The sequence below is a fragment of the Eupeodes corollae genome, chromosome 1 (assembly GCF_945859685.1).
Source record: "Eupeodes corollae chromosome 1, idEupCoro1.1, whole genome shotgun sequence".
NCBI classification, from domain to species: domain Eukaryota; kingdom Metazoa; phylum Arthropoda; class Insecta; order Diptera; family Syrphidae; genus Eupeodes; species Eupeodes corollae.
Window position 1 is genome coordinate 65,886,145 of NC_079147.1, and position 11,195 is coordinate 65,897,339.

Genomic DNA, 11,195 nt, shown 5'->3' on the forward strand with positions numbered 1-11,195 from the left:
CCGAAAAAGTAGTATTTTCAAAACTATTTCCCACCCAATCTAAATGCACATCAAAAGAAAGGTATTTAAATGCTCTACACACAACTGCAAACCAAAATGTTATACGATCGCTCGTTTCCGAAAAATTAGTCAAAAAGTAAAATTACAGAATTTCGACCCAGCTCATCACAAATTATCTTTCGGTTGCTCTATTTCCTCAACCAAGCCTCCAAACATGATGCGGTTTTCACTAAAATACAGAGCATTCGACCCACCCTTTCAATTGATGCATAAATCTCAAAAATGATTTTTTTTCAGTTTTTCGAGAAAATCGTGGGCTAACCCTTGCCGAAAAAAGTAGTATTTTCAAATCTATTTCCCACCCAATCAAAATGCACATCAAAAGAAAGGTATTTAAATGCTCTACCCACAACTGCAAACCAAAATGTTATACGATCGCTCGTTTCCGAAAAATTAGTCAAAAAGTAAAATTACAGAATTTCGACCCAGCTCATCACAAATTATCTTTCGGTTGCTCTATTTCCTCAACCAAGCCTCCAAACATGATGCGGTTTTCACTAAAATACAGAGCATCGACCCACCTTTCAATTGATGCATAAATCTCAAAAATTATTTTTTTTTCAGTTTTTCGAGAAAATCGTGGGCTAACCCTTGCCGAAAAAAGTAGTATTTTCAAATCTATTTCCCACCCAAATCAAAATGCACATCAAAAGAAAGGTATTTAAATGCTCTACCCACAACTGCAAACCAAAATGTTATACGATCGCTCGTTTCCGAAAAATTAGTCAAAAAGTAAAATTACAGAATTTCGACCCAGCTCATCACAAATTATCTTTCGGTTGCTCTATTTCCTCAACCAAGCCTCCAAACATGATGCGGTTTTCACTAAAAATACAGAGCATCGACCCACCTTTCAATTGATGCATAAATCTCAAAAATGATTTTTTTCAGTTTTTCGAGAAAATCGTGGGCTAACCCTTGCCGAAAAAGTAGTATTTTCAAAACTATTTCCCACCCAATCAAAATGCACATCAAAAGAAAGGCATTTAAATGCTCTACCCACAACTACAAACCAAAATGTTATACGATCGCTCGTTTCCGAAATTTTGTTCAAAAATAAAATTACAGAATTTCGACCCAGCTCATCACAAATTATCTTTCGGTTGCTCTATTTCCTCAACCAAGCCTCCAAACATGATGCGGTTTTCACTAAAATACAGAGCATCGACCCACCTTTTAATTGATGCATAAATCACAAAAATGATTTTTTTTTCAGTTTTTCGAGAAAATCGTGGGCTAACCCTTGCCGAAAAAAGTAGTATTTTCAAATCTATTTCCCACCCAATCAAAATGCACATCAAAAGAAAGGTATTTAAATGCTCTACCCACAACTGCAAACCAAAATGTTATACGATCGCTCGTTTCCGAAAAATTAGTCAAAAAGTAAAATTACAGAATTTCGACCCAGCTCATCACAAATTATCTTTCGGTTGCTCTATTTCCTCAACCAAGCCTCCAAACATGATGCGGTTTTCACTAAAATACAGAGCATCGACCCACCTTTCAATTGATGCATAAATCTCAAAAATGATTTTTTTTTCAGTTTTTCGAGAAAATCGTGGGCTAACCCATTGCCGAAAAAGTAGCATTTTCAAATCTATTTCCCACCCAATCAAAATACACATCAAAGAAAGGTATTTAAATGCTCTACCCACAACTGCAAACCAAAATGTTATACGATCGCTCGTTTCCGAAAAATTAGTCAAAAAGTAAAATTACAGAATTTCGACCCAGCTCATCACAAATTATCTTTCGGTTGCTCTATTTCCTCAACCAAGCCTCCAAACATGATGCGGTTTTCACTAAAATACAGAGCATCGACCCACCTTTTCAATTGATGCATAAATCACAAAAATGATTTTTTTTCAGTTTTTCGAGAAAATCGTAGTATTTTCAAAATTATTTCCCAACCAATCAAAATACACATCAAAAGAAAGGTATTTAAATGCTCTACCCACAACTGCAAACCAAAATGTTATACGATCGCTCGTTTCCGAAAAATTAGTCAAAAAGTAAAATTACAGAATTTCGACCCAGCTCATCACAAATTATCTTTCGGTTGCTCTATTTCCTCAACCAAGCCTCCAAACATGATGCGGTTTTCACTAAAATACAGAGCATCGACCCACCTTTCAATTGATGCATAAATCACAAAAATGATTTTTTTTCAGTTTTTCGAGAAAATCGTGGGCTAACCCATTGCCGAAAAAGTAGTATTTTCAAAATTATTTCCCAGCCAATCAAAATGCACATAAAAAAAAAGGTATTTAAATGCTCTACCCACAACTGCAAACCAAAATGTTATACGATCGCTCGTTTCCGAAAAATTAGTCAAAAAGTAAAATTACAGAATTTCGACCCAGCTCATCACAAATTATCTTTCGGTTGCTCTATTTCCTCAACCAAGCCTCCAAACATGATGCGGTTTTCGCTTAAATACAGAGCATCGACCCACCCTTCAATTGATGCATAAATCACAAAAATTATTTTTTTTTTCAGTTTTTCGAGAAAATCGTGGGCTAACCCATTGCCGAAAAAGTAGTATTTTCAAAACTATTTCCCACCCAATCAAAATGCACATCAAAAGAAAGGTATTTAAATGCTCTACCCACAACTGCAAACCAAAATGTTATACGATCGCTCGTTTCCGAAAAATTAGTCAAAAAGTAAAATTACAGAATTTCGACCCAGCTCATCACAAATTATCTTTCGGTTGCTCTATTTCCTCAACCAAGCCTCCAAACATGATGCGGTTTTCACTAAAATACAGAGCATCGACCCACCTTTCAATTGATGCATAAATCTCAAAAATGATTTTTTTTTTAGTTTTTCGAGAAAATCGTGGGCTAACCCTTGCCGAAAAAAGTAGTATTTTCAAAACTATTTCCCACCCAATCAAAATGCACATCAAAAGAAAGGTATTTAAATGCTCTAACCACAACTGCAAACCAAAATGTTATACGATCGCTCGTTTCCGAAAAATTAGTCAAAAAGTAAAATTACAGAATTTTGACCCAGCTCATCACAAATTATCTTTCGGTTGCTCTATTTCCTCAACCAAGCCTCCAAACATGATGCGGTTTTCACTAAAATACAGAGCATCGACCCACCTTTGAATTGATGCATAAATCACAAAAATGATTTTTTTTCAGTTTTTCGAGAAAATCGTGGGCTAACCCTTGCCGAAAAAAGTAGTATTTTCAAAACTATTTCCCACCCAATCAAAATGCACATCAAAAGAAAGGTATTTAAATGCTCTACCCACAACTGCAAACCAAAATGTTATACGATCGCTCGTTTCCGAAATTTTGTTCAAAAATAAAATTACAGAATTTCGACCCAGCTCATCACAAATTATCTTTCGGTTGCTCTATTTCCTCAACCAAGCCTCCAAACATGATGCGGTTTTCACTAAAATACAGAGCATCGACCCACCTTTCAATTGATGCATAAATCACAAAAATGATTTTTTTTCAGTTTTTCGAGAAAATCGTGGGCTAACCCATTGCCGAAAAAGTAGTATTTTCAAAATTATTTCCCACCCAATCAAAATGCACATAAAAAAAAAGGTATTTAAATGCTCTACCCACAACTGCAAACCAAAATGTTATACGATCGCTCGTTTCCGAAAAATTAGTCAAAAAGTAAAATTACAGAATTTCGACCCAGCTCATCACAAATTATCTTTCGGTTGCTCTATTTCCTCAACCAAGCCTCCAAACATGATGCGGTTTTCACTAAAATACAGAGCATCGACCCACCTTTCAATTGATGCATAAATCACAAAAATGATTTTTTTTTTCAGTTTTTTCGAGAAATTCGTGGGCTAACCCATTGCCGAAAAAGTAGTATTTTCAAAACTATTTATCACACAATCTAAATGCACATCAAAAGAAAGGTATTTAAATGCTCTACACACAACTGCAAACCAAAATGTTATACGATCGCTCGTTTCCGAAAAATTAGTCAAAAAGTAAAATTACAGAATTTCGACCCAGCTCATCACAAATTATCTTTCGGTTGCTCTATTTCCTCAACCAAGCCTCCAAACATGATGCGGTTTTCACTAAAATACAGAGCATCGACCCACCTTTCAATTGATGCATAAATCTCAAAAATGATTTTTTTCAGTTTTTCGAGAAAATCGTGGGCTAACCCTTGCCGAAAAAAGTAGTATTTTCAAATCTATTTCCCACCTAATCAAAATGCACATCAAAAGAAAGGTATTTAAATGCTCTACCCACAACTGCAAACCAAAATGTTATACGATCGCTCGTTTCCGAAAAATTAGTCAAAAAGTAAAATTACAGAATTTCGACCCAGCTCATCACAAATTATCTTTCGGTTGCTCTATTTCCTCAACCAAGCCTCCAAACATGATGCGGTTTTCACTAAAATACAGAGCATCGACCCACCTTTCAATTGATGCATAAATCACAAAAATGATTTTTTTTCAGTTTTTCGAGAAAATCGTGGGCTAACCCTTGCCGAAAAAAGTAGTATTTTCAAATCTATTTCCCACCCAATCAAAATGCACATCAAAAGAAAGGTATTTAAATGCTCTACCCACAACTGCAAACCAAAATGTTATACGATCGCTCGTTTCAGAAAAATTAGTCAAAAAGTAAAATTACAGAATTTCGACCCAGCTCATCACAAATTATCTTTCGGTTGCTCTATTTCCTCAACCAAGCCTCCAAACATGATGCGGTTTTCACTAAAATACAGAGCATCGACCCACCTTTCAATTGATGCATAAATCACAAAAATGATTTTTTTTTTCAGTTTTTCGAGAAAATCGTGGGCTAACCCATTGCCGAAAAAGTAGTATTTTCAAAACTATTTCCCACCCAATCAAAATGCACATCAAAAGAAAGGTATTTAAATGCTCTACCCACAACTGCAAACCAAAATGTTATACGATCGCTCGTTTCCGAAAAATTAGTCAAAAAGTAAAATTACAGAATTTCGACCCAGCTCATCACAAATTATCTTTCGGTTGCTCTATTTCCTCAACCAAGCCTCCAAACATGATGCGGTTTTCACTAAAATACAGAGCATCGACCCACCTTTCAATTGATGCATAAATCACAAAAATGATTTTTTTTCAGTTTTTCGAGAAAATCGTAGTATTTTCAAAATTATTTCCCAACCAATCAAAATACACATCAAAAGAAAGGTATTTAAATGCTCTACCCACAACTGCAAACCAAAATGTTATACGATCGCTCGTTTCCGAAAAATTAGTCAAAAAGTAAAATTACAGAATTTCGACCCAGCTCATCACAAATTATCTTTCGGTTGCTCTATTTCCTCAACCAAGCCTCCAAACATGATGCGGTTTTCACTAAAATACAGAGCATCGACCCACCTTTCAATTGATGCATAAATCACAAAAATGATTTTTTTTCAGTTTTTCGAGAAAATCGTGGGCTAACCCATTGCCGAAAAAGTAGTATTTTCAAAATTATTTCCCAGCCAATCAAAATGCACATAAAAAAAAGGTATTTAAATGCTCTACCCACAACTGCAAACCAAAATGTTATACGATCGCTCGTTTCCGAAAAATTAGTCAAAAAGTAAAATTACAGAATTTCGACCCAGCTCATCACAAATTATCTTTCGGTTGCTCTATTTCCTCAACCAAGCCTCCAAACATGATGCGGTTTTCGCTTAAATACAGAGCATCGACCCACCCTTCAATTGATGCATAAATCACAAAAATGATTTTTTTTTCAGTTTTTCGAGAAAATCGTGGGCTAACCCATTGCCGAAAAAGTAGTATTTTCAAAACTATTTCCCACCCAATCAAAATGCACATCAAAAGAAAGGTATTTAAATGCTCTACCCACAACTGCAAACCAAAATGTTATACGATCGCTCGTTTCCGAAAAATTAGTCAAAAAGTAAAATTACAGAATTTCGACCTAGCTCATCACAAATTATCTTTCGGTTGCTCTATTTCCTCAACCAAGCCTCCAAACATGATGCGGTTTTCACTAAAATACAGAGCATCGACCCACCTTTCAATTGATGCATAAATCTCAAAAATGATTTTTTTTTTAGTTTTTCGAGAAAATCGTGGGCTAATCCTTGCCGAAAAAAGTAGTATTTTCAAAACTATTTCCCACCCAATCAAAATGCACATCAAAAGAAAGGTATTTAAATGCTCTACCCACAACTGCAAACCAAAATGTTATACGATCGCTCGTTTCCGAAAAATTAGTCAAAAAGTAAAATTACAGAATTTTGACCCAGCTCATCACAAATTATCTTTCGGTTGCTCTATTTCCTCAACCAAGCCTCCAAACATGATGCGGTTTTCACTAAAATACAGAGCATCGACCCACCTTTGAATTGATGCATAAATCACAAAAATGATTTTTTTTCAGTTTTTCGAGAAAATCGTGGGCTAACCCTTGCCGAAAAAAGTAGTATTTTCAAATCTATTTCCCACCCAATCAAAATGCACATCAAAAGAAAGGTATTTAAATGCTCTACACACACAACTGCAAACCAAAATGTTATACGATCGCTCGTTTCCGAAAAATTAGTCAAAAAGAAAAATTACAGAATTTCGACCCAGCTCATCACAAATTATCTTTCGGTTGCTCTATTTCCTCAACCAAGCCTCCAAACATGATGCGGTTTTCACTAAAATACAGAGCATCGACCCACCTTTCAATTGATGCATAAATCACAAAAATGATTTTTTTTCAGTTTTTCGAGAAAATCGTGGGCTAACCCATTGCCGAAAAAGTAGTTTTTTCAAAATTATTTCCCAACCAATCAAAATACACATCAAAAGAAAGGTATTTAAATGCTCTACCCACAACTGCAAACCAAAATGTTATACGATCGCTCGTTTCCGAAAAATTAGTCAAAAAGTAAAATTACAGAATTTCGACCCAGCTCATCACAAATTATCTTTCGGTTGCTCTATTTCCTCAACCAAGCCTCCAAACATGATGCGGTTTTCACTAAAATACAGAGCATCGACCCACCTTTCAATTGATGCATAAATCACAAAAATGATTTTTTTTCAGTTTTTCGAGAAAATCGTGGGCTAACCCATTGCCGAAAAAGTAGTATTTTCAAAATTATTTCCCAACCAATCAAAATACACATCAAAAGAAAGGTATTTAAATGCTCTACCCACAACTGCAAACCAAAATGTTATACGATCGCTCGTTTCCGAAAAATTAGTCAAAAAGTAAAATTACAGAATTTCGACCCAGCTCATCACAAATTATCTTTCGGTTGCTCTATTTCCTCAACCAAGCCTCCAAACATGATGCGGTTTTCACTAAAATACAGAGCATCGACCCACCTTTCAATTGATGCATAAATCACAAAAATGATTTTTTTTCAGTTTTTCGAGAAAATCGTGGGCTAACCCATTGCCGAAAAAGTAATATTTTCAAAATTATTTCCCACCCAATCAAAATGCACATAAAAAAAAAGGTATTTAAATGCTCTACCCACAACTGCAAACCAAAATGTTATACGATCGCTCGTTTCCGAAAAATTAGTCAAAAAGTAAAATTACAGAATTTCGACCCAGCTCATCACAAATTATCTTTCAGTTGCTCTATTTCCTCAACCAAGCCTCCAAACATGATGCGGTTTTCACTAAAATACAGAGCATCGACCCACCTTTCAATTGATGCATAAATCACAAAAATGATTTTTTTTCAGTTTTTCGAGAAAATCGTGGGCTAACCCATTGCCGAAAAAGTAGCATTTTCAAATCTATTTCCCACCCAATCAAAATGCACATCAAAAGAAAGGTATTTAAATGCTCTACCCACAACTGCAAACCAAAATGTTATACGATCGCTCGTTTCCGAAAAATTAGTCAAAAAGTAAAATTACAGAATTTCGACCCAGCTCATCACAAATTATCTTTCGGTTGCTCTATTTCCTCAACCAAGCCTCCAAACATGATGCGGTTTTCACTAAAATACAGAGCATCGACCCACCTTTCAATTGATGCATAAATCACAAAAATGATTTTTTTTCAGTTTTTCGAGAAAATCGTGGGCTAACTGTTGTTCCTGGAATTACTGGAACTTGCTCAAATTGAATTTGTATTTCATCTATACTTGGATCACTTCTTTTCGGTTGATCTTCTTGAATAGTATTTCCCTTTTCGGGTAAAACCACTTCTGATTTGTATAATTGGTTTATATGGCGTTTTAATACATATCCATTGTCGAGCTCGATTTCATAATGCAGTTGACCAAACTTTTTCTTAACAACTCCAAATTTCCAAGCTGGCTTTCCGTTTGAGTAAAATCTTGACTGAACTCTATCTCCCACACTTAAATTTCGAATTGAGTTGACTTTTTCGTTGGAAGATTTTTCATATTTAACAGGACGTAGGCAATCTAATTTGATTCTCATCTCTCTTCCAAGATATTGTTGTGCTGGACTTTTACCATTTGATAAAGGTGTTGCTCTATAACGATATAATATTTCACGTACTTTATTATGATTGAGCCTTCTTCTTCTGACATCGCGTTTAATTTTGATTTTAATGTTTTAATATATCGTTCGGCTAACCCGTTTGTAGCTGGATGTCCTGGCGCTATAAATTTTTGCATTATACCATTTTCCTTACTGTATGCTTTGAATTCATTGCTTTGAAAAATCGAAGCGTTATCTGATACAATAACTTTTGGTAGACCATGTGTTGCTACAATGTCTTGAAGAAATTTGATAGTTACCTCTGATGTAGGAGCTGAATTTGTAACTTTGATTTCTGGCCACTTTGATTTTGCATCGATTAGAACGAAGAAATTATAACCTTGCAATGGACCAGCGTAATCAATATGTACTCTATCGAAATTAGCATTTTGTTCATCCCAATGATGAGTAGTGATCTGAGGAGGACTATTCTTACAAAGAGCACATTTTTCACAAGACCTGACGAGTTTTTCTATGCTTGAGTCTATTCCATTCCAATAGCAATATTTACGAGCCAGTTGTTTCATTTTCACAATTCCGATATGAGTACGAAGCAATTCTTTAAGGACTTCGTCTTGAAGAGTGTTTGGAATAACGACGCGATTTCCTTTAAAAATAACACCATCTTGTAAAGAATAATCTGGGTTTTCTATTTGGCCTTTAAGTAAATCCTGTTTAAGTTTCGACAATTTTGAATCTTTTTCTGTTTCCTTCGCTATAGATGTTGCTGTTAACGACACGGTTGATATTTGATTGATAATTTGGTCTTGAAGGTCTTTGATTTCGTCGTCTAGCAAAAATTTAAATTTTTGAAATGAATCGGTTGAAAGGTTTCGCGACAAGCAATCTACATGAAGATGTTCCTCTGCTTTTTTATGTTGAATTTTGTAGTTAAATCCTTGAAGGAACGAAGCATACCTTAGAAGTCTAGATGATGTCATTGCTGGGATTTTTGGAATGTTGATGAAAAATTCTGGTTAATGGTTTATTATCTGTGATCAAAATAAATTCTCTTCCATATAGATACATGTAAAATTTATCAATGGCAAAAACAATAGCTAGTGCTTCGCGGTCGAGTTGAGTATAATTTTGTTCTGACAGTGTTAGTGATCGAGATATAAATGCAATTGGTCGTTCTACACCCTCATCAATCTGTGACAAAACAGCTGCTATTCCAACAGGACTCGCATCACATGCTAAAAAAGTCTGTAACTGTGGATCATAAGGAGTTAATACACGATTGCTCATAATTTCCTCTTGGAGTTTAATAAATGCTAATTCGCACGATTTTGACCACTTAAATTTATAATTTTTTTGAAGTAATTGTCGCAAAGGAAAAGTTATTGTCGAAAGATCAGGAATGAATTTTGAATAGTAAGTAATCACACCCAAAAATGCACGTACTTCATCTGAATTCTTGGGCCGTGACATATCTTTAATAGCTTGAACTTTATCTGGTGACTTTAGAATTTCATTTTTACGTATAACATAGCCTAAATATCGAATTTCTGTTTTGAAAAATTCACATTTATTTTTGTTTACATGTAAATCGTACTTTTGTAATTTTTCGAAACAATTAATTAATCGTTCTTTGCATTCAGTAACTGTTGCACCATGAATAATAATATCATCAAAATAAGATAACGTACCTTCTAATCCTTGAAGTATTTGGTCTAGTATTCTATTGAATTCACTAGGAGCTGTTTTAATGCCAAAAGATAAACGGTTCATTCGATACGTGCCTCTGTGTGTTGATATAGTTTGTACTTGCTTGCTTTCTTCATCGACTAAAACGTGTAAATATGCCTTGTATAAATCCAAACGACAAAAATATTTTGAATTTCGTAACTGATTCAAAAGTTCATCGATTCGTTTAATCGGATAATGAGCTGTTTCGAGCTGAGGGTTTACACCAACTTTGTAATCCACACATAGTCGCACCTTACCATCGGGTTTTGGAATTATCACTAACGGTGAACCCCAATCGCTTGTATTTACTTTTGAAATTATTCCGTCATTTTCGAGTTCATCTAGTTCTTTTTCAACTTTCTCACGCAGTGCAAATGGGACTTCTCGTTCTCTTACGTAAATGGGTTTGGTTTTCTCTTTAATTTTAAGTGAACAAACAACATTTGGAATGCATCCCACTCTTTGTTCAAAAATAGTGGAATATTTGTTCATTAGCTCTGTTACTGAATCGATAGTGCAAATTTCGTTTTTGACAGTACGTGTAGGTTGATCGATCGTTTGTAAATTTATGTTAAGATGTCGTATCCATACTCTGCCTATAAGCGGTGCGTATTTTGAAGGAACTTTATACATTTCCTCGTTCGATACTGTATCTTTATATTGGACCTGTACTGTACTTCAACCTTTCCTATTGGAGCAAATATCTCATCAGTATAGGATCGAAAACCAATATCTGACTTTTTTACGGGAACATTTAAATTCAATTTGTTGAAATCTTTCTCTGGAAGTAACGTGAAGCCTGCCCCAGAGTCCACTTCGAATTCTTGACGATTCCCATTTATTGAAACATTTATGTAAAATTTGCGACCATCTATTGAAAATATTTCAGATTTTCCATAAACATCAATTATTTTATTTAAATGATGTATGTTATCTGAATAATCGTACTCTGCGTTATCTGTTGCATTTGTAATAGC

The 11,195-nt window shown here is 34.9% G+C and overlaps 1 protein-coding gene across 1 annotated transcript in view; it reads right to left on the reverse strand.

The window, feature by feature from the left end:
* The window catches only part of LOC129939830 (uncharacterized protein K02A2.6-like), a 34,837-nt gene extending 24,127 nt beyond the window's left edge, over nucleotides 1-10,710 (reverse strand). The window contains exons 1-5 of the mRNA XM_056047997.1: nucleotides 10,179-10,710; nucleotides 9,934-10,037; nucleotides 9,557-9,825; nucleotides 8,626-9,456; nucleotides 8,128-8,521 (exon numbers count right to left, since the gene is read on the reverse strand). Of these exons, the coding sequence (XP_055903972.1) occupies nucleotides 8,128-8,521; nucleotides 8,626-9,456; nucleotides 9,557-9,825; nucleotides 9,934-10,037; nucleotides 10,179-10,710 (2,130 nt within the window). The remainder of the gene's footprint in view (nucleotides 1-8,127; nucleotides 8,522-8,625; nucleotides 9,457-9,556; nucleotides 9,826-9,933; nucleotides 10,038-10,178) is intronic.
* Nucleotides 10,711-11,195: the final 485 nt, after the last annotated feature.